At 42.7% G+C, this 27,593-nt stretch overlaps 1 protein-coding gene across 2 annotated transcripts; it reads left to right on the forward strand.

Annotated features, from left to right (window-relative positions):
- Positions 1-113: 113 nt before the first annotated feature.
- LOC106986777 (ATP-dependent RNA helicase DDX19A) lies at positions 114-27,436 on the forward strand. Of its 2 annotated transcripts, XM_027076195.2 has the most exons (12): positions 114-273; positions 5,931-5,979; positions 8,526-8,576; positions 9,815-9,950; positions 12,298-12,390; positions 13,976-14,078; positions 14,663-14,777; positions 19,118-19,295; positions 19,676-19,913; positions 20,465-20,627; positions 21,114-21,305; positions 21,692-27,436. In XM_027076195.2, the coding sequence occupies exons 1-12, from the start codon at positions 217-219 to the stop codon at positions 21,751-21,753; spliced, it is 1,437 nt and encodes a 478-aa protein (XP_026931996.1). In that variant the 5' UTR covers positions 114-216; the 3' UTR covers positions 21,754-27,436. The 2 variants fall into 2 exon arrangements, with proteins under 2 accessions (XP_026931996.1, XP_026931997.1); XM_027076196.2 differs by lacking the exons at positions 114-273; positions 5,931-5,979; positions 8,526-8,576 and adding an exon at positions 10,248-10,308 and having other exon boundaries at positions 9,826-9,950.
- The last annotated feature ends 157 nt before the right edge of the window (positions 27,437-27,593 follow it).

A 27,593-nucleotide genomic window follows, 5' to 3' on the forward strand; every position in this document is an offset into this window, starting at 1 on the left:
TGCTCCTGGAAAGTCCGAAGGAGACGCACGTCGGCGGACGACCGGCGCGGCGCAGAATAGTGACGTCTTGCGCCGGGCGGGAACTGACGTCACTTTTGGCACGGCCGCTTCCGGTCCGCGTGGGGGCGGTTCTTGCGGAGATAGTGGACTCCGGGCAGGTGTTGGCTCGCCGTGCGGTGAATTTTTTCCGAAGTCAGCCTCCCTGCTCCCCGCATCATGGCCACCGACTCGTGGGCCCTGGCAGTGGACGAGCAGGAAGCGGCTGTCAAGTCGGTCAGTGGCTTCAGCTCTCGCGGGGCGAACGTAGCAGGGGCCCGAGCCGACCCTGATTCGAGCCCCGGGAGCTGCCCGGGTTGGGAAGGGTTGTGGCCCACACCTCCCTAGACTTTGCGGCGGTGAATCCCGTGGCCCTGATTTGCGCCTAGGGCGATAGAGACCAGTGTCAAGCTTGTTCTATTCATCTGGGCCAGTTAAAGACTTTTTTGTCCTGTAGCAAATTTGTTCCCGCTCTGTATGTTTTCTTTCCTTGTATTGCACTTCCTCACTGGGGATTGTAGACACAGGAAAATTTAGATGCTGATTCTCTCTTTGATCTGTTTTTCGGATGAATCGGTGCTAAACCCCTTTTTGTTTGTTTGTTTGTTTGTTTGTTTGTTTTTGGATTTTTCTTAACGTGGCTGGCATTTGGTAGCTTTTTGCAGGATAACAGATTCAGGTTTAGATTTCGTGTTTCAGTCTACTGCAAATGTTGGCGGGAGGGACTACAAATTGTTTCGTTGATGTTTAAAAGGGATATTTAGTTTCACATCCTGGTTCTTTTATAAATGAAGATCTATTCAATTGTAAGGTAATTAGTGTAAACTGGCTTTCTGTTCTTATATGTAACCGTAGGTTTGTTTAGTGATAATTCACTATTGATTTTAATAGTTTTGTCTGGTCGTCTGGAAGTCTTATGTAACTTTTTAATGCTTAAGTTAACATTTCTTCTGCAGTCATCCTTGATTGCCTTGGGAAGATTGTGAGTTTGTCAGCAAATATTGTGGTCTAAATCCAGTGGAATACAGGATGAATCTTTACAGTCTAGTTGGGAAGGTGAGGATGTGGGAAATGCTGTGAAAATGGTAAGAATAATGCGGTAAGTGATGTCTGAAAAGAGAGAGGACGTTTATGAATAGGGAATAAGAAATTGCTTGTGGAGAAGTTTCAAATGGATAATAGAGGATGAGTCATGTAAGATAGAGGTGAATAACATTTCAGGAGAAAATGCACAAAAGTGCTGAACTTGTCTAGAGAGCAAGAATCAGAACTCATTTTTGCTGCAGCTTAAGTGTATGGGTTGTAATAGAAGCTGTACAGAAAATATAGAGTGTACTTTGCAACCTCAACTGAGAACTTCAAGAGGAGAGACTTTTGTTAGTGGGTTTGGGGATTTTTCAGGATACTGACAAGATTAGATCTGAGAGCTGGCAAGATTTATTGAACACATAGAATGTTAGTGATGTCTACAGGAAAGGCAGTCAGTGTGGAAGTTACTGTAATAGTCCAGAGAAGGGCATATGTTGTTGGGTGGTGGAAGTGACGATGAACAGATGGATTTAAGAGATAATTGTGGCAATATAATGTGCGGGATTTAGGAAAAAGGCAAATGTTGTTTGCAGGCGGCATCCCAGAGGTGGTATTAGTAAAATGCTAATAACAGGACTAGAGAAGAGGGAAGATGGGCAGATTTGATTTGGAGGTCTCTGAATTTTAGACAAGGAGGACATCTTGGTAAGTACCTGTGCTGTGAGTCCCCAGGAATTGTCTAGGTTCAGTGATTTCCTGGGAGAACTCATAGGACCCAGCAGATAACTGTACTCTCAGCTCTGATTTATTACACCTCTCCTGGTGGATTTACACACAGCTTAATTAAAGTCCTATACCAGCTAATTGTAACATCACATGTGAAGTATTGTCAGGGAAGCTCATTAGAGACTCAGTTCTTAGGGTTCTTATTGGAGAGTTGTCACAAAGTCACCCTCTGCTTAGCATGTACCAAAATTCCAGACTTACAGAAGGAAAGCAGATGTTTAACGTAAATCACATGTTTTTACAATTTAGGTATAGCAAACCCCTCAGCAGTTCTGGGAATGGTGGGAACCCTTCTGAAGTCCAAGTTCCCAGGGGCCAACCTTGCGAGCTGGTTTTTCTAAGGATAGGAAACTGTTAACTGTGTTAACTGTTTTCTACAGAGCATGTATCTCACATTTGGAATTGTGGCATTGGACTTCAGAAGAAGAATCAGGGCAAGCAATGAAACTCATTATAGGGGCACCTGGGTGGCTCTGTGGGTTGTGTGTCGGACTTTTGATTTTGGCTCAGGTCATAGTCTTATGGGTCATGAGACTGAGTCCCATGTCACGCTCTGTGCTGACAGTGTGGAGCCTGCTTGGGATTCTCTCCCTCTTTCTCTCTGCCCCTCCCGGCTCACACTCTCCCTCTCCCTCTCAAAATAAATAAACATTAAAAAATAAAATAAAGTGTTAACAATAAATAAAACTGGCTATTATCCACAAAGAAATCAGAGTATTACAAAGGATGAGGTTCTGGCACCGTAGCATTTAAAATCCACTGCTTCACACAAGATCTTTTCTAAAAGATAGTTACTGAGAATTGTTTTCAAAAAAATTTTTTTTAATGTTTATTATTTTGAGAGAGAGTGTAAGCAGTGTGTGGGGAGGGGTGCGCAGAGAGAGAGGGGGAGAGAATCCCAAGCAGGCTCCACACTTGGCACAGACCTGAGCCAAAATTGAGAGTCGGACGTTTAACCACCTGAGCCACCCAGGCACCCCTCAAATTTTTTTTAAACCTATGACTCTAATCTAGCTGTGATATTATGAATATTGTACATATAGACCTAAACATACTTGGCATCTGGTTTTAACCACTCTACTTCTCAGAAGGCTGATGTAAATAAATGTGTGAAAATATTGCTTCCTGATAGCTGGGGAAAACCCTCCTCCCCCACCCCACCCCTTTTTTTTAAATTTCCATGTTGTCTTGTGTATCTTAGTTTAATAACTAATTCATAGTATTAGGTTATCATATGGCTGTGCTCTCAAGTGTACAGGTAGTAAATGGAAATGACAGAGACGAGGAGAGAGAAAACACAAAGACAAAGATCTTATATTTACACACAGGATTTTTGTTTGGTTTACGCTTATGTGAGCAAAGGTGTGTCTTCAGAGTCTTCCTTGCATACAAAAATGGGTTTGGAGGGGAAAGAGAGGTATGTCAGGGAGTTTAGTTTGGGATGCAATTTTAGGAGCCCTAATAAAAGATTCTGAGAGTTTGAATTAGTAGAAAGGACCTGATGTCAGTTCATTTGTTACTGTCATCTCTTCCAACACAAATGGCTTCCTTTGCTGCCTCTTTTGGTTGTATGACCAGTTTAATATCTTTCTTTCTCTTCCCCGGATCAGCCAAAACCAAAAAACCAAAGGCAACCCTAAGAATCTTTTGGAGACATAATTTGACCCTTTTGCGATTAGAATTGTCATAGAGGTAGATCTTGAAGCCTTTCTGAAGTGTCTTTGAGTGCCAGAGAGTTCACCCCTCCACAGATCAGGGACTCTGGGATTGATGGAAGGTTGGCCACCCTTCAGGAGCTACTCTTTTTTTTTCTTTTTCTTTTTCTTTTTTTTTTTTTTAACACTTTTTAATCTATTTTTGAGAGCCAGAGTGCCAGTGGGGGAAGGGCAGAGAGGGAGGGAGACACAGAATCTGAAGCAGGCTCCAGGCTCCGAGCTGTCAGAATCCCATGCAGGGCCTGAACCCATGAACTGCGAGATCATGACCTGAGCTGAAGTCAGATGCTTAATCAACTGAGCCACCCAGGTGCCCCCAGGAACTACTGTTAATTTGGATAGGGAAGGGATGCTTCTGTCATAACTGAAAGCCTGTGTCCAGGGTCAGGGACGCTGCCTTCTGTTGGATGCATGACTAATAATTGGAAGGTTCCTTGGTGAAGATGAATTCAGAATGAAGGAGAATGGGAGTCAATTGGCCTGCCTCTTTCCCATGATGGAGTTACCTCTCAAGACAGGAATACCAGTCTGCAGGTAGTTTTACCCTTGAATGCAGCTGAATAAATCCTGACAAATTCATAGATCTGACTATCCCCTAAGCATGTCATCTTTTGTTACCACATCTCTTTGTCAAATTATAGTACATTAGATTTGGTTATTGTTTTCTTTCTCATCAGTCAGGCTTTGAGACGACTCTAATCAACTTGGTTGGATTGGGGACTCTGGACTGTTTTATTTGTGTTTTTCAGCCCATCCCAAGAGTAGTCTTCTGTGAATCCCTGTGTATTCAGCCTAAAAATGAGGTTAATCAGTGGATAAGTTCTAGTATGAAATACCTTCTGTTAGGTACCAACATTCCTCTTAGCCTTCAGGGAAAGGGTGTCCACCTCCAGTAGTATGTTGGTCTGATTTTTCTCTGGACGACCTGGTTTCTAAAGAGATCAGATAAATATTCCTACAGTGTGAGGGTGGACTTCCAAAGACCATGAGCAGGGTCAGTTGAGGGGAGGGAGAATGGTGGAAGAAATGGTTCTCAATGCCCTCAGGAAACACTGGTGGTCATTATAAGGATAATGAATGATTGCATCAAATCAGGGATCTTGTTGGGGACAGGGCTTGGGGTCTAGGGCTTGATTTGGGGTACTCCTTAGAACCTGACAACACACCTTTATAATACCACTTCTGTGTCACACCCTTACTCTTACCAACACTTTGAACATGGGAAAATAATTCCCATGAGATTGGAGACTTCATTATGAATGTATAAATTACTGTTCTGCTTGCACTTTAATCTGCAACTTATAAGCAAGTTTGCATTGACCAGGAGTAGTGGCCAAAATCAATAAAAAACCTGTGTTCAGGTTTCTGATAAATTAAAAAAAAATTTTTTTTAACGTTTATTCACTTTTTGAGAGACAGAGACAGAGTATGAGCAGGACAGAGGCAGAGAGAGAGGGAGACGCAGAATCTGAAGCAGGCTCCAGGCTCTGAGCTGTCAGCACAGAGCCCGACAACGTGGTGTTTGAACTCACAAACCGTGAGATCATGACCTGAGCCTAAGTCGGACGCTTAACCGACTGAGCCACCCGGCGGCTCCTGAAATATTTTAAATCAGGAACATGAGTTTGTTCTTTGATCATAATAGATAACTTTTTTTTACCTAACTTGTAGTGGAGGTGGTTGATAAGACAAGAAAGAAGGCTGTAATTTATTTGCTTAGTGTTGCATGAATACAGTGTGGGTTTCGTGACTAACAAAGTTGAAATACTTAGATGATACTTTTTTTTTTTTAAGTTTACGTATTTTTGAAAGAGAGAGGACAGAGCTCAGGGGAGGACACAGAGAGAGGGAAAGATAGAATCCCAAGCAGGCCCCATACTGTCAGCGCGGACCCCAGTGTGGGGCTTGAACTCACCTGTGGGATTATGATCTCAGCCGAAATCGAAATTGAGAGGCAGACACTTAACCAACTGAGCCACCCAGGCGCCCCTGGATAGTGTTGTTCTTCAGTGTATCTACAAGGGAACTGTGTGTTTGCCATTGATAGGCTATCAAAGACATTTAATGAAGGTTAGATGTTCTAGAAAGAGCATAACTTGGAAGAAAGTTAGAGGTTTGAGACTGTTGTCAAACTTTTCCCCCCAACTACTATGTTTAGTCCACCCCACTCTCCTTTTTGAGGTTCTTGAAATTGCCCAAAATGATGTCTTCACCCAAGCTTTTAGGACTCCTGCTTGAGCAGGATAACTCCCTGAGTAAAGGTGCTGAACTAGTTCTGCTGGACTTTCACTAGGGAACTTCTCTTGGCTAAGGGACTTCCTTTGGGTCCTCTGCTTAACTCTGTTTCCTTTTATTCCCATTCAGATGAGTAATTTGCAAATCAAGGAAGAAAAAGTCAAACCAGATACCAATGGTGAGTCACTTGTAACTATTAGCTCTTCTGCTTTGCAGTAGTAGCTGCAGTGTGAAAAAGAGTTTTCATATAGTATTTGGCGAATGACAGTACGGTATTTGAGAGCCAGTAAATTCAGTTTCGTTACTGAAGAGGATACATTAGTTTTCCAGAGTTTATCTAGTCTCTAACTCCTGCCACTGTTCGCTTGATGTGTTTCTTTAAACTTTGTATTTAATTTTTGAAAAGTTAATCTGGGTTCAAAACTCAAAGTATTAAACAGGTGAAAGGCTTCCTTTCTGTTCTGCACTGTCATTTACCCAGTTCTCACTCTCTGTCTTTATTAGTTTGGTAGGCTGACATGCCAAGTATCACAAACTGAGTGGTTTAAACAATCGAAGTTTACTGTCTCCTAGTTCTTGAGGCCAGAAGTCTGAGACCAAGGTGTCAGCCTTCCTTCTGAAGGCTTTAGATCTTACATTCAAGTCTTTAATCCATTTTGAGTTAATTTTTGTGTATGGTTAAGATAGCGGTCCAGTTTTGTTCTTTTACACGTGGCTGTCCCGTTTTCCCAATACCATTTATTAAAGAGACTGTCCTTTCTCTGTTGTATATTCTTGGGTCCTTTGTCATAAATTAATTGACCAAATATGTGTGGGTTTATTTCTGAGCTCTCTGTTCTGTTCCATCGATTTATGTGTCTGTTGTTAATGCAAGTACCATACTGTTTTAATTATACAGTTTTGTAATCTAGTTTGAAGTCGGGGAGCATGATGCCTCCAGCTTTGTTTTTCTTTCTCAAGATTGCTTTGGCTGTTCGGGGTCTTTTGTGGTTCTGTACAAATTTTAAAATTGTTCTATTTCTGTGAAGAATGCTGTTGGGATTTTCACAGGGAGTGCATTGATTCGTGTTTTTGGTAATAATGGACATTTTAACAGTACTCTTCCAATCCATGAGCAAGGAAAACCTTCCTATTTGTTTGTGTTTTCAGTTTCTTTCAATAATGTGTTATGATGTTCAGTATACATGTCTTCTACCTCCTTGGTAAATTTATTCCTAGGTATTTAATTCTTTTTAATGCAGTTGTAAATAGGATTATTTTCTTAATTTCTCTTTCAGATAGTTCATTATTAGTGTATAGAAACACACCAGATTTTGTGCATTGATTTTGTATTCTGCAACTTGACTAAATTCATTTATTAGTGCCAACAGTTTTTTGATGGCATCTTTGGGTTTTTTATATATATCATGTCTTCTGCAAATATTGACAGTTTTCTTCCTTTGAATTTGGATGCCTTTTATTTATTTTTCTTATCCATCTACATTTAATATAATTGTTGACATGGTAGGTTTACTTAAGCAGTTTTACTATTTGATTTGTTTGTCTCATAGTTTCTCTTCCTTTCTTTTGCTGCCTTCTTTTAGGCTAATTGAATATCTTAGAATTCCACTTTAATTGATCTATTGTCATTTTAGCTATACTGTTTGCATTATTTTATTAGTGTTTTAAAGTTTTCTTCATTTAAATCTTGCGTATTTATTTAATTTTATTAATTTTATTTCTTGGTGAAGTATTTCATCGTTTTAGTTGCTGTTATAAATGGGAACTTTTCAATTATATGTCTGTATTTATGAAAACTACTGATTTCTATTTATTTTGTACCTAGTTTTTTTGTTTTTCGCTAAAATATGTTATTTTGTAAGGGTTTTTTTTTTTGTATTTTGTTTTGAGAGAGAGAGAACACGAGTGAGGGAGAGGGACAGAGGGAGAGAGAGGAAGAGGAGGAGAGAGGGAGGGGGAGAGAGAGAGAGAGAGAGACAGAGAGAGAGAGTGAGAGAGAATGAGAATCCCAAGCAGGCTCCATGCTGAGCAGGGCTCAATTCCGCAACCCTGGGATCATGACCCGAGCCAAAATCAAGAGTTGGATGCTTAACAGACTGAGCCACCCAGGCACCCCTATAATCGTTTTTAAGTTGATACTTAATCCTGCAGGTTTACAATCCTGTAATCCACCAAAAGTGAACATTTTACCTCTTGCTTTTATTTATTTTTTTATTTAAAAATTTTTTTAACACTTATTTATTTATGAGAGACAGAGAGAGACAGAGCATGAGCAGGGGAGGGGCAGAGAGAGAGGGAGACACCGAATCCGAGCTGTCAGCACAGACTCTGATGCGGGGCTCAAACTCACAAACTGCGAGTTCATGACCTGAGCTGAAGTCGGACCTCAACCGACTGAGCCACCCAGGCGCCCCTCTTGCTTTTAATTTTTAATACCTGTTTTCTTTCTTATGTATGATTGTGTTTGCTAATATAATAGTATATTTTAAAATAGGATAAGCAAATCAGAGGTGACATATTCTGATCCACTGTGAAGTCAGCCAACATTCCTAGAAAGTTGAAATTTTCTTGTGTGCTTTCTAGGAATAAAACCCATTAAACGTAAAGAAATGCCAAATATTTACATTTTGATCACCTAACTAAGATTTAGTTTTTATGTTGTCACACCTTTTGGGTGGGTTTGAAATTTGCCTTTCTTACTATGATAACTGTTTTCTTTTGCAGGTGTTATTAAAACCAGTGCCGCTGCAGAGAAAACAGATGAAGAAGAGAAAGGTAATTTCTCTTTAAAACTTTGTAGCAAGAAATAGAATATGACCCAAGATTTGCCCTCCTGGAGCCAGAGGCACTGGATCAAGGAGATGAGGAGGAATTACAGTGGAGTTTGAGAAGAAGCAGTCAGTGAGGTAGAAGGAGAATGAAAGAGAGTGGTATCCTTTTTTTTTTTTTAATTTATTTTGAGAGAGAGAGCAAGTGAGGGAGGGGCAGAGAGAGAGAGAGAGAGAGAGAGAGAGAGAGAGAGAGAATCCCAAGCAGGCTCTGCACTGTCAGCGCAGAGCCTGATGCGGAGCTCAATCTTGTGGACCATGAGATCATGACTTGAGCTGAAGCCAGGAATCGGACCCTTAACCGGCTGAGCCACCCAGGTGCCCTCAAGAGGGTGGTATCCAGAAACCAGAAGAAGGAAGTATTTCAGAAGTAGGTAGTTAAATATAAGTAATAAGTTAAGAAGATATAAATATTGGGGCCACCTGGGTGGCTCAGTTGGTTAAGGGTCCAACTTCTGCTCAGATCATGATCTTGTGATTTGTAAGTTAGAGCCCAGCGCTGGGCTCTGTGCTAACAGCCTGGAGCCTGCTTCGGATTCTGTGTCTCCCTCTCTCTTTGCCCCTCCCCCAGTCCCTTTCTCACTCTTGCTTTCAAAAATGAATAAACATTAAAAAAAAAAAAAATGTTACAACGTGTTCACATGCTGGTGGGAATGTTCCAGTGGAGCAGGAAACTGATCACGCAAAACAGAGTCAGCGTCAGGAGAAATATCCTTGTGGGCAAAAGGGGCTGGGACCTGTCGTACCAGTGGAGGGGTTAGCCTTAGGAGCACAGGCTGTTCATCCCAGGTTACCAAAGGGAATGTAGAGAACATGGGCGCACATGCAGGTAGATGTATAGGAATGTCACGACAGAATGGGGAAGTGTTTCTGATCACTGGTACTTTCTGTGAAGGAAGACAAGAGGTCATCAGGTGAGTGAGGATGTGAGGGATTAGAAGTTTGAGAAGAGAGGAGGAGGTAGAAGTGGAGGTCAGTGGAGAATAGAAGCATGAAGACGAATAGGGCAGCTTAGCCCTTTTGGGTTTCCCAGTCACCGTTCTAAAGGGAGGCCGGTGGGAGTGACTGTTGTTCTCCAGCCAAGCCTGGCCGCCTGGGTGCTGGTGCAGAGATGGGGAGAGCGATTTCACGAGGGTGAGTTTGCCAAACGAGCGTGAAGACAATCTGCTGGTTTCTTCCGGACAGAGGACAGAGCTGCCCAGTCTTTACTCAACAAGCTGATCAGAAGCAACCTTGTCGATAACACGAACCAAGTGGAAGTCCTGCAGCGGGACCCAAGTTCCCCGCTCTATTCTGTGAAGTCCTTTGAGGAGCTTCGGCTGTGAGTATTTGTTCTTTGAACAGCTGCTCCTTGTCAGGCCCTCCTTTGTAAAACTTAGCATTTCCAAGATCTTTGGGGAATTTTACTTTTTACTTTTATTTTTAAGAATCTTAATGTATTTGCTTCTTTGATAATTCACATGACTCAAAAGTCAGAAAGTATGAAACAGTTTACAGTGACGGTTTCCCTCCTACCCTTGTCTCTTGGCTACCCAGTTCTCCTCCTCTTGGGAGGGATTTTTAAATGCCACAGATTTATTCCTCATAGCTGAAAGTCTTTTTTCTTTTATGCTCTTAGAACTTTCAATAAAATATTGGCTGACAGGTGATTTCTGGATGTCAGGAACATTTCTTATTAGGTAAGCCCTTTTGTTAGACTATAGGGTTTACGGTTAAGAACAGTTTATCTGCTTTTATATAATCGATCAAAAGAGCCTTTGCAGGATTTCCAGTACCTACAGTGGAAAGCAGTCTTCAGTATTCCAGAATGCAAAACAAAAACCAATCCAGAACCCAGAATTAAGCTGTAAGGGAGCATATTCCTGTCATTGTGCTAAGAATGACTTCCAATATCGCTTTATTTTAAAAGCAGAATTATGGAAGGTCATACCAATTTTTTTGTTTACTTCAATATATTAGTAAAGAAATGTTTATGAATCATTGGTTTATGTACCTGGTACTGTGCTGGGTGTTATGAGTAACACAAGACATAACCACCGTTCTTGCTGCCTGCCAGGACCTGAATCATAGACAGAAAGCAGTTGGTGAATAAGAAAGTGGTGGAATTACCTTTATCAGCAAAATCTTTAATATGCCCACCGTGGGCCAATAGGGGCCACATTCCTGCCAACTGTTACCACTGCTTTAGAATAAGAGACACTTAAAATATAAGAGCTAACTTAAACCAAATCAAGTCATTAATGAAGTAACAGTTAAGAACAAGTTTTTTAAAGCATTGTTGTTCTTTAATGTTTTCAGGAAATTATTCTTTTCTTTCTGTATTTCTCCCATTGGGGGCTTCATTCAGCAATTCTGCCATCTCTGCTTCTATTCGTAAACTATATCAGGACGGCTAGATGTGCTCTTTTGTTTCCTGAAGTGACAGTTTTGCTTCCCCAAGTATAGATGGTTTTTAAACCCCCTTTCATTTAAAGGACTTGTGCTCTCAGTCTGACCAGTGAGGAATTGTCCTTTCTGAAAAATCAAGCTCTCTATGATTTAGTAGTTGTTGGCTAGAAGAAACAAAAAATAAAACCTAAGTTGCCTAATATATTTGTTTTGTACTTAAAAATTTTGAATTAATCTGCAAAATAAAAGGAAAATAATGAACCGCTGGAAGCTCTTGGATCATTTGGATCTTCATTCAGTTGTGACTTTGTTTCCTTAGCAACCATATCACAATCTGTTGAGCTTCATAGCCTTTTCTTCTAAACAGAAGACACCAAAGATTATGCTTTCACATGTCTTTGTGTCTGAGAACCAACATATGCCAGATGAATGTGCCTTTTAGAGAGCCTGTTAACTCCAGGGAAGGCTCAGAGAACAGAAGGCTTGACTTGGTTTGGCTCTTCTTTACAAATAGTGTGGTGGGATTTTTGTCGAATACCCTGTCGATGGTAGAGGTAACAGAGAGGTTATTGTAAATGCAATGAAAAAGCAACTTTAATTTGTATTTGTTGTGTAGCTACTTATATAAGCTGGTGCTTTCCTATGCTTGATTTTGACTAAACATAATAACCAAATATGAGCATTCGTGAAGTTCAGTACAGGTGATTGAACACTCCTCTTTACCAGAAACTGGCTAAATCAATTCTCTTACCTCTTGATTGTCCTGAGTGTTTGTATAGCTGGCTTTGGAAGGACCATGGAATACAAAATGACCGTGGTTCATTTTAACATCTGCACCAAGAAATTAAACGTGAATCTTGTTTTCTAAAGGGACTTCTATAGTGATACAGTTAAGCAGTGTTTATTTTTAGGTACGCCTTTTATAATTCATTTTATGTAAATTATACAATTTATACAAATTAATAAATTCCACTCTTGCAGTATCCAGGGAACATTTGCCATCCAAGACCAATCATATTTGTGGGGGTCTGCTGAAAGCATGAATTTCTCCAAGAAAGAAAACTTGTGTGTATTCTATGAATTGTGTAATAGTTGTAGATTAAGACTGAGGAGAGAAGGATGATGGTTTGGTTTCATTTTAGGTAATATTTTTTAAGGCCTAGGAAGATATGTCTGACAGAGATAGGAAGCGTTACTCTTTGCTAGATATAGGGAAAGAGATTTAGGCCTTTAAAACAATTTGAACTAGGAAACGATCCTTTCTCTCCCTGGCCTCCTAGGAAACCACAGCTTCTCCAGGGAGTCTATGCCATGGGCTTCAATCGACCCTCCAAGATACAAGAGAATGCATTACCCATGATGCTTGCTGAGCCGTGAGTATGCAGATCCCAGTGCACCTCTTCAGAATTTGGTTTAACGTCCTATACCAATACTTACTGTTCTTGAGAACAAGATGGGACATTTGGGACAGCATGTTTTCCTCAGGGAAACAGCTTGAGCAAGTACAGAGAGTCAGATGGAATTTGGTACAGCTTCTGCCTTTCCCACTTAGCAGTAAAAACTAATGGGGGCACCTGGCTAGCTCAGTTGGTGGTGTGGGTTCAAACCCGCATTGGTTTGTAGGGGTTACTTAAAAAATAAATAAAAATCTTTAAAATAAATGAAAAACAGATAAAGCTAATGTTATTCTGTGCATTTTTTAAAACAGGGTTTTTTAAAAATAGGAAATTTTGGGGGCACCTGGGTGGCTCAGCTGGTTAAGCATCTGACTTCAGCTCAGGTCATGATCTCGCAGTTCATGAGTTCAAGCCTTGTGTTGGGCTCTGTGCTGATAGCTCAGAGCCTGGAGCCTGTTTCAGATTCTGTATCTCCCTCTTTCTCTGCCCCTCCCCCACTTGTGCTCTGTCTCTGTCTCTCAAAAGTGAATAAATGTTAAAAAAATTTTTTTTAGTATGAAATTTTTGGAACTTGCAAAAAAAGGTGTCAAGAACATCTGTAACCCTATCTTGTCAAGAAATCTAGTTGACATTGGAAGCCCCCATGCACTCCTCTGCATTCACATCCCCTTCCCCAACCCAAGTAATGTCATCCTGAAACAGGTTATCATTCTCTTACATTTCTTTATACTTTTACTACATATCTACACATTCCTAAGAATCAAAGAGTTGTTTACATATTTTAAACTGTAGATAATTGGTATCCTACTTTATGGAGCAACATTTCCCATTCAGTTCTATTATTTTTCTTGCTTAATGACAAAAAATTCCACCTATTTCCATGACTGAGTTACAGGAAGTAAAATGCGAAAGTTCCCTCTAAAGCATCTGCCTGACTTGGTGTCTTGGATTTTCATAAAGAAGGGAAAAGGGGAGGGGCGCCTGGGTGGCCCAGTCGGTTAAGCCTACAACTACAGCTCAGGTCATGATCCCACAGTTCGTGGGTTCAAGCCCTGCACTGGCCTCTGTGCTGACATCCTGGAGTGTGCTTTGAATCTTCAGATTCTATGTCTCCTTCTCTCTCTGACTCTCCCCTGCTTATGCTCACACTTTCTCAAAAATAAACATTATTAAAAAAAAAAAAAAGAAAAGGAAACACACGGGGAGCCGAGTGCTGGAGACATATTACAGCTTGGCAGAAAATGTCTTCAGGGATTTTCCTTGGCACAGATTTTACTCTGCAGTGTAAATTTCCATGCGGCCCCTGGGGTACAAAACTAGGGCACCCTGGCTGTGCTGGAGTCTAGAGTGAGGATTCTTGGTATAAACCCATCTAAAAGAATCATTTTTTCCCTTAATATTTAAGCAGTTTTTTAACATCATATAAAAAATTTATCATTGTCCTCAATGCAGAAAACTTGGATTAAAGGAAGAATATTCTGTATTCCTACCATCCAGAAAGAACATTCTGGTACTTTATTGTGTTTAACCAATATTATTTTCCTTTCTGTTCCTGATCCAGCCCACAGAACCTGATTGCTCAGTCTCAGTCAGGTACTGGTAAAACAGCCGCCTTCGTCCTGGCCATGCTCAGCCGAGTGGAACCAGCAGAGAGATACCCCCAGGTGAGGGTTGGGGGATCCTGAGGGCCCTGGCTTGCCTGCCCTGGGAAAGACAGTGCTATCTGGTGGGCGGTTAGTGAGGGCACCCCTTAAGGGATCTGAACGTTTCCTGGGCCTCAGACTGTGGATCTGGCAGAGCAGGTTCATGTACTAGGCCTCTAGGTAGAGTTCATTCAGAAATAGCAGCTTTAAACAGTGGCTTCTGAAGGCATTCACCCAGCCAGGGCTCCCTGCTGAAGGCTTGGGTCTATAGCTGAAAAGTGGGCCTGGTTGGAGAGGATGTGGTTCCCTGCCTTTTTAGATGGTAGTAAGATCAGGGGTGACTGGGTGGCTCAGTCAGTTAACCATCAACTCTTGATTTTGGTTCGGGTCATGATCTCACAGTTCATGAGATCGAGGCCCGAGCTGGGCTCTGTGCTGACAGCATGGAGTCGGCTTGGGATTCTCTCTCTCTCTCTCTCTCTCTCTCTCTCATAGATAAAACATTTTTTAAAAAGTGATAATATAAGCATATTTGTTGCATTAGCGCCTGTTGTCTTTTACTAAAAGACTCTCTTAAACTCAACCTTTATGATTTCCTTGTTCAGTGTTTGTGCCTCTCCCCAACATATGAGTTGGCACTTCAAACGGGAAAAGTGATTGAGCAGATGGGCAAATTTCATCCGGAACTAAAGCTTGCTTATGCTGTTCGAGGCAATAAATGTGAGTATAAAGGGGTGAAACCTAAGCAGTGAGCAGGATAGGGTAGTTGGGTGTTTGAATTTTGAAGATGTGATGATGACATTAAACTTTCTGGTTCAATTGACCTTAGGGCCCACTGCATTGCTTTCAGTAAATCTGTTTTAAACTTGTTATTTAACAGTCCTTTCTACTCTTAAAAGATTTAGAGTTGTTAAAAAAAAATCTTTGTATGGGTCATGGAGTTCTTAAAGTCTGTCGTTCTTCACTAAGATAACAGGGTTTTGAATTCAGCATTCAGAGTTCTGGAAGCTGCTTATTAACAAGGGATTAGTAGGTCTAGGATGGCAGGTTGGGGTCATATCCCTTTGTTTCAAAACAAGCCCAGAGTAAACTAGGAGCAGATAAGACCAGATAACTTGGTCTTATCGAAACCAGAAATCCTTCCACCAATTATTTCTCCCATGTGTTCTATGGTATGTAGTGTAGAGAGTATGGACTAAAATGGTGAGGAGGGGCAGGTAGAACATGGTCGTTAGGAAGTTATCAGAGTAGGGAGCGCCTAGTTGGCTCGCTTGGTTCAGTGTCCGACTCTTGGTATCACTCAGGGTCTTGATCTCAGGGTCATGAGTTCAAGCCCCACATTAGGCTCCACGCTGGGCCTACTTAAAAAGGAAGTTAACAGAGTATATAAAACTGTAATTCAGTAAGAAAAAAGTAGGCAGTCTAATAGGAAAATGGACAGAAGAGGCCCAGTTGAACAGACACTGCACAAAAGAAGGGAATTCAGACGGCCAGTAAATATGAGATGATAAGCCTCGTTTGTCATCAGGGAAACGTAAACCTAAAACCACTGTGTGCTTCCCAGATGGGCAAAAATGAAGTCTGACAATGCCAAGTGTTGATGCAGACGAACAAGAACTGGCATGCCCGGGACACCTGGGTGGCTCAGTTGGTTGAGCGTCCAGCTATTGATTTCAGCTCAGGTCATGATCTCATGGCTTGTGGGATTGAGCCCTGTGCTGGGCTCCGCACTAACAGTGAGGAGCCTGCTTGGGATTCTCTCTCTCTCGCCCCCTCCTCCACTTGAGAGCTCACTAATGCTCTTTCCCTCTCTCTCTCAAAATAAATTTAAAAAAACCACAAAAACCAAACTAGAATGCCCATACACTTCTGGTGGGGAGTTTACATTGGTACAGTTACTTTCTGGAAGCAGTTTAGCATTACTTAGAAAAACTAAAAACAGGGGCACCTGGGTGGCTCAGTCAGTTGAGCATCCGACTTCGGCTCATGATCTTGCCGTTTGTGAGTTCAAGCCCCTGTGCTGACAGCTCAGAGCCTGGAGCCTGCTTCAGATTCTGTGTCTCCCTCTCTCTCTGCCCCTTCCCCACTCATACTCTGTCTCTCTCTGTCTCTCAAAAATGAATAAACGTTTTAAAAAAACTTTTTTTTAAAAGAAAAACTAAAGACAGACATTCCTTTGACCCAGCAGTTTGTAAGTGCCTGGAACAGTGGTTCTCAAACTTGTTGGTTTCTTATACTCTTAAACATTACTGAGGATCCCAAAGCATTTTTGTTTATACAGGTTTTATCTTTCGATATTTGCCATAGTAGAAGCTAAAATTGAGAAATTTCTTTTTTTTTTTTTTTTGAGAAATTTCTGAAAATACTTACTTTAGAAGAATATGAAGAAAGTCTGGCCTTTCAGATAATTTTAGATACTCTTTTTTGGACGTGACACCAAAACTTAACAAGTGGTAATTACTTAAGAGTTAGTTCCAATGTGGAATCTGAAATCATACTACTGAATTTTTCATACTGTTACATTAAAATACCTTGGTCATTTGGGGGCACTTGGGTGGCTCAGTTGGTTAAGCGTCTGATTTCGACTTAGGTCATGATCTCGCAGTTCATGGGTTCGAGCCCTGCATCGGGCTCTGTGCTGACAGCTCAGAGCCTGGAGTCTGCTTCAGATTCTGTGTCTGCCTCTCTCTCTGACTACCCCACTTGAACTCTGTCTCTCTTTCTGAAAAATAAATAAACGTTAGAAAAATTGAAAAAAAATACCTGGGTAACACTGATCTTCCAAATGTTGAGACATTTTGTTATACAGACTTTAAATTACCTGCACTAATATTACCACCAAATTCATCAGAGGAATTTATACACATCAAGAAACTCAAACTTAGTGGCGCATACAAGTGTTCCAAAACTCTAATAATCATTTTCTCTTGAAAGCTTAAATGTTACAGTGGCAGCAGATACAGTGGATTATTTTCATTGAAGAGACAGACTCTGTTCATCTTCAAGAAAGTGTATATCAAATTCCCAACTTCATTTTTTCTGGTTTGTCAGTTAACAGAGAGAAATGGCTAGGTCAGCTCACCACATAATCACAAAAGAGCTTTTCCTGGAGAAAACCATCATGATTCAACATGCAGCAAAACTACTTTATCCAAAAATTATTAGGTTGATTATTTTTGTGTGTTTATTTGATGCTTCAAACTGGTGGGTACGTTGAAGTAAAGCATATCACAATATTGTGACAACGTACATCTTCTTTAGAGTGCTTTGTAAATAACCTGGGACTTCATTGTGTGTGAAGGATTAATATATTAATTATATTTAATGTATTATTTTTTAAAGGTTCAATTTTGACTCTCAGGCAATGGACATTGAGAACTACAATGTGTTTCAGTTAATTCAAAATTCTTCCAATGTATAATTAGATAATTGATAAATTTTCTTTTTTAAGTTTATTTATTTTGACAGAGAGAGAGAGAGATTGTGCTGGGAGGGCGGGGAGTAGCAGAGAGAGAGACTCCCAAGCAAGCTCTGTACTGTCAGTACAGAACCGTACATGGGCTCAATCTCATGAATCATGAGATTATGACCTGAGCCGAAATAAAGAGTTGGACGCTTAACTGACTGAGCCACTCAGGCTCACCAATTGATGCATCTCTAATGAAAGTCCTTTCTCAAGTTGTAAATTTTGTTTTTGTTTTTACTTATTTTTTTTTTTAAAGTAGGCTTCACACCCAGTGCGGAGCCCAGTATGGGTCTTGAACTCACGACCCCGAGATCAAGACCTGAGCTGAGATCAAGAGTCAGATGCTTAACTGACTAAGCCACCCAGGCACCCCTAAATTTTGCTTTTAAAATAGTTAACACATTCGCATGTGTTAAACTGAAAGGATATGTGGTTGAAACTTTGTCTTATCCCCCCCAACCACCTAGTTCTCCTTCCTAAATTTAGGCACTCAGTACTAACTAGTTTCTCATGTGGCACACCAGAGATGTGGCTGCAGGCACACAGTGTGTATGTAAGTGTGTGTGTATAAATATGTACTCACACACATGTACATTTATTACATGTATTCTTTTTTGCCTCTTGTGCTATACAAACTGCTCTGTAAATTTTTTTCACATTTAAATTTTTTTTTTTTCCAACGTTTATTTATTTTTGGGACAGAGAGAGACAGAGCATGAACGGGGGAGGGGCAGAGAGAGAGGGAGACACAGAATCGGAAACAGGCTCCAGGCTCTGAGCCATCAGCCCAGAGCCTGACGCAGAGCTCGAACTCACAGACCGCGAGATCGTGACCTGGCTGAAGTCGGACGCTTAACCGAGTGCGCCACCCAGGCGCCCCTTTTTTCACATTTAATAATGTATTTTGGAGATTGTTCCCTATCAGTTCCTAAGCAGTTTTATACTTGGATTGGCAACATCCATTGGGTGTATCATATTTTGCTTAATTAGTTACTTTTTGAGGTGTGTATATCCTTGCATATATGTTATTTCACACGTTAATACACATACAGGATTAATTCCTAATAGTGGAAATACTGGTCACAGGCTCTGCATTAGCAATTTTGATAGATGGTTGTACTGGTTTCAACTTCCACCAGCTATAATTTGAAAGTAATGTGTTTTTTGAGTCAGAGAATTTGTACTTAGGAAAACTGTCTACATGTCAGAATGTCTCATGAAACAAAAACTCATTGGGCCAGGATCCTGGTAGTCACAACTACCAATTTAAGAGAAAATCTGTGATCATGAGTGAATGCATGATATGAAATGTTGAGGGGAATGAGGGGGACAACGCTGAATCAGGAGGAAGTAGGAATGAGAAATGACACTGAGGGGTCACTGCATGGGATTTAATCCTGAGCACAATGCAGTTAGATAGGTGCCACTGTGCCTGCTTTACAGTAGAAGAACCCAAGACTTTTGGATAACAATCCTGTGTGTTTTGACATCTGGAATTAACTAGTTTTACGAACTCTGAAAGGATGGGCAAGGCTTTGATTTCCAAAGCTGGTTTTGCCATGGAAATACCCACGGAAAACATCTTGTCTCACAGTGGAAAGAGGTCAGAAGATCAGTGAACACATTGTCATTGGCACCCCTGGGACTGTTCTGGACTGGTGCGCCAAGCTCAAGTTCATTGACCCTAAGAAGATCAAGGTGTTTGTTCTGGATGAGGCTGACGTGATGATAGCTACTCAGGGCCACCAAGACCAGAGCATCCGCATCCAGAGGTAGGAACTCTTGAGCCAAGAGGAACATCTGTCTTCTGACTTGCAAGTAAAGATCTTCTTGTTCACTGTGTTTCCTCCTGCTGTACTTAACTCCTCTTCTTTCTCCATCTAGGTTATTTGCTTTTAGGACCTTCAGGAGCATTTTTTGGATGGGCCATTTGCTCGCCAGCACTGATCACGGGTTGAGGAAGGAGACTTAGGGAATCTAACACCAGCCCCCTCCCTGCCCCATGGCTGCTCTTGCCTCCTCCCTGCTGTTCTCCTCCCCCCTTTTGCCTCTTTCCCCGGCGTGTAGAGCATCCGAGCCTGGGGTGGCTGTCTTCTGTTCCTTCCAGGGAAAGACTCGGGGTCATGCCACATACCTGGGTCTTCCCTTGCAGGATGCTGCCCAGGAACTGCCAGATGCTGCTTTTCTCTGCCACCTTTGAAGACTCTGTATGGAAATTTGCCCAGAAAGTGGTCCCAGACCCAAACATTATCAAACTGAAGCGTGAGGAGGAGACGTTGGACACCATCAAGCAGTATTACGTCCTGTGCAATAACAGAGATGAGAAGTTCCAGGCCTTGTGTAACCTCTACGGGGCCATCACCATTGCTCAGGCCATGATCTTCTGCCACGTGAGTAGCAGTGGCAGCAGCAGGCCTGCCGGGGGAGGAGCTCCACTGGAGGGTGTGCCTGGCCCTCCCTTCAGCCAGCTCCACCTCAGTGCTGAGGAGGACTGGGTGTCCTCTGTGTGGCCAGAAAGGAAATGATGGAGCGCCTCCACCTGCCCCAGGGCATATTCTCCTCAGACTATAATGAGTTATGAGGGAAAGACTGTGAAGAATTGAACTTTTCTTTGGTCCCACCTCTTAGACATACCTTGGGAAAAACTCCAGATAACATCCAATGAAATGATTATATAACATTAAGAATGTAGACTATTTGAGAATGAAGATATTGGCTCCTACCACACTCTTCCTAGCTGAACACTAAGATGATTTAAGTAATGCATCCAAAAAAAATTCACATGGCTAAAATTGTCTTTGTAAAATTGGTAAGCCTACCCTGGTGGCTGAACTCAGCAGGCTTTCACGTATTTTAATGGAAACAAGCCACTTTTTTGCAGGTTTGTTTTTGTTTTTATTTTTCCAGGCATCTCCATTTAAAACCATTCTTTTCCCTCCAGACCCGCAAAACGGCTAGTTGGCTGGCAGCAGAGCTCTCCAAAGAAGGCCACCAGGTGGCTCTGCTGAGCGGCGAGATGATGGTGGAGCAGAGGGCTGCGGTGATCGAGCGCTTCCGAGAGGGCAAAGAGAAGGTGCTGGTGACCACCAACGTGTGTGCCCGCGGTGAGCAGAGAATGTGCCTGTTCGCCAGGCTCCGGATGGCGAGAGCAGGGCTCCCGTACGGGACGCTCAGATGGTTCGGGGGAGTCCAGCTGGGGTTGGTGCTGACTTTGTTTTCTGGGAGAGGCTGGATTCCCCCAGCAGATGGGAACTTTCACAGAAGCCAGGAGTCCTGATGTGGCGGAAGGAAACAGGCAGTGACTGGTTTAGAGTGAATGGTGCCTGCTCTCCTGGGGCCCCCTAGTGAAGTTTCGGCCGCATCTCCAGATTCTTGTATCTAGCAGAGGCTCTTCTAGCGATGTCATAATTTTGTTAGCACCTGCCCGAGTTCTGTTTTTCCCTCTGGATTCTGCTGCGTGCCCCCAGTCCCCGAATCCCAGAGCTGGCCTGCCCCAGACTCTTCCTCCACCTGATGCTGGCGTGTGGCAGCCTCGCCTGGTGGGTGGTGGTTTTTGTTTCCCGTCCTGACTCCACCCCTCTTTCGTGCAGGTATTGATGTTGAACAGGTATCTGTCGTCATCAACTTTGACCTTCCCGTGGACAAGGATGGGAACCCGGACAACGAGACCTACCTGCACCGGATCGGGCGCACGGGCCGCTTTGGCAAGAGGGGCCTGGCAGTGAACATGGTCGACAGCAAGCACAGCATGAACATCCTGAACAGAATCCAGGAGCATTTTAGTGAGTGCCTGGGAGTGTCCCCTGCCAGGGCCCTTTCCTTAGAGGGGCAGGTTCTCCTGGGGCCTCCTCCAGAGGCCTGTGTCCTTGTCACATTCCCCTCCTTTCCTACAATATGGAAGTTCTCGAAGAGCACACCTGGTGAGTTCGGGTCAGGAACTCGAACAACAGCGCCCCCTTGGCCAGGCTTGAAGGGCCTAGGGCTCTGTCCCGTGCTCAGGCACCAGGAGCCCGTGGGGTTTCATGAAAGTGTGCTGTGGCCAGAGGCTTGGCATGGGGGCAGAAACCTGTCTGCCTCCTCCCTCCCTGCTGTGCTGTCCCTTCCCTAGGTGTGTGTCTCCATGATAGCCCCGTGTTGATGTCTCTGTGAATTCTCTTTTTTTCCCCAGATAAGAAAATAGAAAGATTGGACACAGATGATTTGGATGAGATTGAGAAAATAGCCAACTGAGAAGCTCCGTCAGTCACCAGTGCCCACCCCTGGTGCTCCCCCCTGCACGGGAGACTGGTGCTTTCACGGCACAGGCCTCGACAGTCGCCACAAAGAAGAGGAGGCAGAGGAGAGAGAAACTACCTACCTCATTTTAAATTACGTTTGGACTTTACAAAAATTGTGCAAATGATTGGGGAAGGTAGAAGGAAAATTTTACATTTTGGAAAATTTAGTCCTCCCCCCACCCCTGCCCTTTTAAGCTATGGTTTTCCCCATCTTTATAATAATCTGGTTGCTGTTGGTAATGGCTGAGCCTAGGGTCCCCTGCTTGTTTTGTTGTGGGGTGTTAGGACCCATTTCCAGTCTCTGAAGAAATGGTCAATGTAGGTGCAGGAGAGGCTCAGCAGCACAGGCATGGGAGCCCCACTGCATGGATGGAGTGTGGGGAGCAGCAGTGGGGAGACCTGGGAGCGCTCTCCCTTCTCTGTCCCTGACCGGAGGCCTGCCACCAATGTCTCCCGCCCTTGAGGCCATCTTCCTTCTCCTAAATCCAGAGATGTTCTGGCTGACCCCTTTTACCTCTGTTCTCAGTACCAGAGGATGTCCCTGCTTCTCTCTGGGTGAGCACATTGTAAACCTCCGATTTGGAGAGAGACATGGAAATCAGCGAATCTTCAGAGGACTTGGTCTGGCAAGGGTAGACGAATCCTGTGAGAATCTGGGACTTCCCTTTCCTGTGGTTGCTGTGTCTGCTCAGGCACTGGGAGTCAGTCATGGCAGCCAGGGGAGACCAGGTGCGTTTCTGACACGCACCTGGCCAAGTGAGTTGATTCTTATCGGTGGGTGTCACACCGTGCCTGGAGATGAGCAGGAGAATTTGGAAAGGAAGTTATGACCAAGTTAAAACTCTGCTCTTTCTTTATCCATAATACTGGGCCTATTGGTTAATTCATACATCACCTATATGAATAAGGACAGAGAAATTCGAGTTATACCCATCATTATGTTAAGAAATTTTAAAGTAATTATGAAAGGCTTTACTAATCATGATTTGTTTTTATTTGTATTTTTCTGCTTATTAGACTAATATATGCTCATTAAAAAAGGTGTGTGTGTGTATACACACATATATAAAGTACAAGTGCTCTCTTGTCTCCACCTCTCTGGGACAACCATGGCTAGCATTTTGGTGAACATTTGATATATTTCCTTCTGTTTGCATATCCACTTTAAAAAAAATTTTTTTTTAACGTTTATTTATTTTTGAGAGAGCGTGAGCAGGAGAGGGGCAAAGAGAAAGGAAGACACAGAATCCAAAGCAGGCTCCAGGCTCTGAACTGTCAGCAGAGATCCCATTGCAGGGCTTGAACCCACGAACCGTGAGATCATGACCTAGGCCAAAGTCGGACACTTAACCGACTGAACCACTCAGGCGCCCCATCTTTTTTTTTTTTTTTTTTTAATGTTTATTTAAAAGAGAGTCTGAGTGCAAGTGAGAGGGGGTGGGTGCAGAGAGAAAGAATCCCAAGCAGGCTCTGTGCTATGCGGGGCTCGGTCCCACGAGCCATAAGATCATGACCTTAGCCAAAATCAAGAGTTGGACGCTTAGCCAACTGAGCCACCCAGGCGCCACATATCCACTTCTCTTGTACAAAAATGTGAACATTCTATTCAGGCTCTTGTGCAACCTACCACTTCACTTACCGGTATGTTGGACATGTGACACGTGCAGCACGCAGATCTATGTCTCTTTGGATGATGGCGTCATTGAGCATTAGCTGCCCCAGCATTTATTTCATGGCTTCTCTAGTGACAGGCATGGCAAGGTTCCACTGTATTGTGCTGCCCACGGTGCCACAGTGCCCAGCCTCGCTCACCTCTGCCCTGCGAAAGTCGCTGGAGGATCTATTCCTGGAAGTACAGTTGCTGGGTCAGAGAGTGGGGACATTTAAAATTTTAATACCTTCCCGATGTCCCCTGCCGAAAAGTTTTTACCAACTTACATTGTTGCAGTGATCTAAAAACACCTCTATGTTCTTACCTGCTTGCCAATCCTCTATATTCTCAATTTTTACAAATTTGCCAGTCCGAATAGCAAAAAGAAATTACATCATTGTTTTTTGTTGTTTGTATTTAGTGAGGATTGGCAAGTGTTCAGTTTCCTGGGTATTTGTCTTTTGTCTTTTGGGGTTGCCTGCTCTTGCCTCATCGTTTTACTATCAGATTGTCAAATCCTTAATGATTTTAAGCCACCGCTATTTTAAGGAAATTAGACTTCGGTGAATGTTTTCCTAGTTTGTCTTTACAAATTGGGGTTTTTTTCTAATATTGCATGAAAGTTTAATGTTCCTCAGATTTCATTTTTAAGAAACCTGGATTTCTTGTCATGGCTAGGAGAGCTTTCCTCATCCCAGGAACATAAATCCCAATTTATCCTGTACTCCTCCCTATATTATTATTTACTCATGTTTCCTGTAGTGGCAGTAAATTTTCTAAGTTCTTGTAGGTCTTTAAATGTTTTCCCCTGCTTGCTGCCAAGTGATTATATTTGCCTTAAGAGCAGTTGGGTGGCACAGCTATGGATATGGGCTGTGGGTATGGGTGTCCTCGCCACTGAGGGGTTCAGAATACAAAGGGTCCGTTAGGAGTGGATGTAAGTGAATGAAAGGCTCGATGTCCGTGCAGGTGTCACCAGGCGCAGGCAGAGTGCCTGCAAGTGTGTGAGGGGCGGATGCAAGCTGGGGTTCAGAAGAGAAAGGTGGGTGAGAAGGGGAGCAAGATTCCAGAGAGGTAGGGGACAAGAGGGCAGAAGAGGTACTCAAGGGAGATAGGGCAAGGGAAGGAGGGAAGGGTGAGGAGGTGGAGGAGTCCAGGTGGAGCACCAGTGTTCCAGTTAAGTGATGCCCACTTTGGCCCCCAAACAACAGTGATCTAGAAAAGGTAAAAGCCAGAAAACACACTGACCCCAAAACAAGATGAATATTTCTGTGGGCCAGCAATGGAGTAAAAATGCAAAGTAGTGAGGCAGGGCTGAAGCCAAAAGCTTGCTGGGCTCCACTGCAGAAACAAGCTACTGGCTGTTAGGGCTTATGGAGTAGAGAGTACTGGAAGCACCACATGCAAGACCGGAACCAAAGTCAGGCTTACTGCTGGGAGGGAGCCGGACCAGAACCCAGCCTGCACACCCGCTGGATGACAGACTTTTATTAGGACCCAGACCCAGGCAGACGGCGGGAGGACTTGGACTACCCACCCACTCCCAATTTAGAACAGGTAATTGACACAATCCTGTTGACTGCCTGCTCTGTGATATTCCCAGATTACTGAATGTCAGCAGACCTGATTCTAGAATAAAGACCAAAGCGGCAGGAGCTGCATGGAGCCAACTGCTAAACTCACCTGTGGATTGTCAGGGGAAGAAATCTATGCTAAGAAAGAGTGCAAATAATGTCAAAACAGATTCACCCCGGGTGAAACTACTTTTTTGGAATACCCTGATAAAAGACTTCAAGTATGTTCGAAGGCTCAAAGAGAAAGAATACATTACACTAAAAAAGACCATAAGATTAAGAAGTAAATTTGGGGGTGCGTGGGTGGCTCTGTTGGTTAAGTGCCCGACTTCGGCTCAGGTCCATCATTTCACAGCTTGTGGGTTTGATCCCCATGTCGGGCTCTGTGCTGACAGCTCGGAGCCTGGAGCCTGCTTTGGATTCTCTGTCTGCCTCTCTGCCCCTCCCCTGCCCCCTCTCTCAAAAATAAACAAACATTAAAAAAAAAAAAAAGTGGGGCGCCTGGGTGGCTCAGTCGGTTAAGCGGCTGACTTCGGCTCAGGTCATGATCTCGCGGTCCGTGAGTTCGAGCCCCACGTCGGGCTCTGTGCTGACAGCTCAGAGCCTGGAGCCTGTTTCAGATTCTGTGTCTCCCTCTCTCTGACCCTCCCCTGTTCATGCTCTGTCTCTCCCTCTCTCTCAAAAATAAATAAAACGTTAAAAAAAAATTTTTTTTTTAAAAAGTAAATTTAGACAAAAACAATGGCATGCTGAAACTCACACAAGCAGTAAGTCACTGTTAATTTGAAACTGGCCATTTTGGGTGTGTTTACCACAGAAATGAGCAAAAACTACAAATTGCTTGGGTTGACTGGTTGGCTCAGTCAGTAGAGCCTGTGATTCTTGATCTCAGAGTCCTGAGTTCAAGCCCCACGTTGGGCATGGAGCCTACTTAAACAAATCAGGGTTTTATTTGTTTTTAGAGAGACAATTCACCAGCATACCACTGGACAGCAATAAAAAAATATTAGAAATTTGGGAAAAGAGGAAGATAGTCATTGAGATAAATTCAATAAATGGGAATCTTATATTTAAAATCCTAATTATATTGGGGCACCTGGGTGGCTCAGTCGGTTGGGAGTCCGACTCTTGATTTTAGCTCATGACATGATCCCAGGGTTGAGGTATCGAGCCCTGTGTCAGGCTCCACACTGAGCCTGGAGACTACTTAAGATTCTCTCTCTCTCTCTCTCTCTCTCTCTCTCTCCCTCTCTCCCTCCCTCTCTCCCTCTCTCTCTCTCCCTCTCCCTCCCCTTCTCTCCTACCCTCTCTCTCCCCGCCCACCCATCTCCCCGCTTGTGTTCTCACTCTCTAAAAAAGAGAAAAAATATATATATATTTAACTTAAAAAAAAAATATATATATATATATACATACACACACACACACACACACACACACACACACACACACACACTCTTGAGGACACCTGGCTGGCTCAGCTGGTGAAGCATTCAACCCTTGGTCTCAGGGTCATGAGTTCAAGCCCCACATTGAGTGTAGAGATTACTTAAGAATAAAATCTTAAAAAAGTAAAAAAACAAAATCTTAGTTATACTCTCATTTTAAAGCAAGAATAAAAACACAAACCAAATTTCATTAGAGTCACATAATAAAATGATTTTAAAGTCTAACATGGAAGTCTGAAGGAAGACCACAGAGGTAAATTTTCATTTTCATCACATAACAAAGGCACATATAATCAACATGACATCAGTGTGTCAGCAAGGTCGCTAATGTTGACCTTGATGACCTGGCTGAGGTAGTGTTTGTCAGGTTTTCCACTGTAAAATTACTCTTTCTCCCCTCCTGTCCATACCTTAGTCTTTGAAAGGAAGTCACTATGCACATCTAAGGAGTGGGGAGCATGCTCCCCCTCCATGAGGGCACAGTAGCTACATAAATTATTTGGAATTCTACATGGGAGATTTGTCTCTTCCCCATTTATTAATATATTGAATCATGTATTTATATAAGTATAGACTGGTGATGTTAATCTTGATCACATGGTTAAGGTGACTTTGATACTTAAAACAATTTTTTTGATGTATGCTCAAGTCTTAAAACTTAGTTATTCTTCATAGCAAAGAAAGCTGAGATTCCAGACCCTTCCCTTGAATGGAAGGGCGTATGGAAATGGGTTGCACAGGAAGAGCTCTGGAGACAAAGCCTGGGAGACTAGAACAGTGGTCCAAAGTGGGCAGGGTTCCCTTTCCTTCTATGGTTCCCTTTACCCATTTTATGACAAGTTATAAATACAAATGAAATAAATACTGCAGGAAGTCTTCCATGTTTTACTTTATATATTTATGAAATGTTTGAATTATTTTTGTAATGAATATATTATTTTTTTATGTAAAAAAAAAGACAAAGAGTATATAGCAAAGGGAGGATTAAACTCTGATCCCTCTGAATGCAGACACCAAATGTTCTCTCTACCTTCTCCCTGGAGGGAAACCATGCTGCCATAAAGAGCCTGTATTATGCTCAAGAACAGAATCCGTTGTTAGATGAAAGGTGTTAATTCTG

The sequence above is a fragment of the Acinonyx jubatus genome, chromosome E2 (genome assembly GCF_027475565.1).
Source record: "Acinonyx jubatus isolate Ajub_Pintada_27869175 chromosome E2, VMU_Ajub_asm_v1.0, whole genome shotgun sequence".
NCBI lineage: Eukaryota > Metazoa > Chordata > Mammalia > Carnivora > Felidae > Acinonyx > Acinonyx jubatus.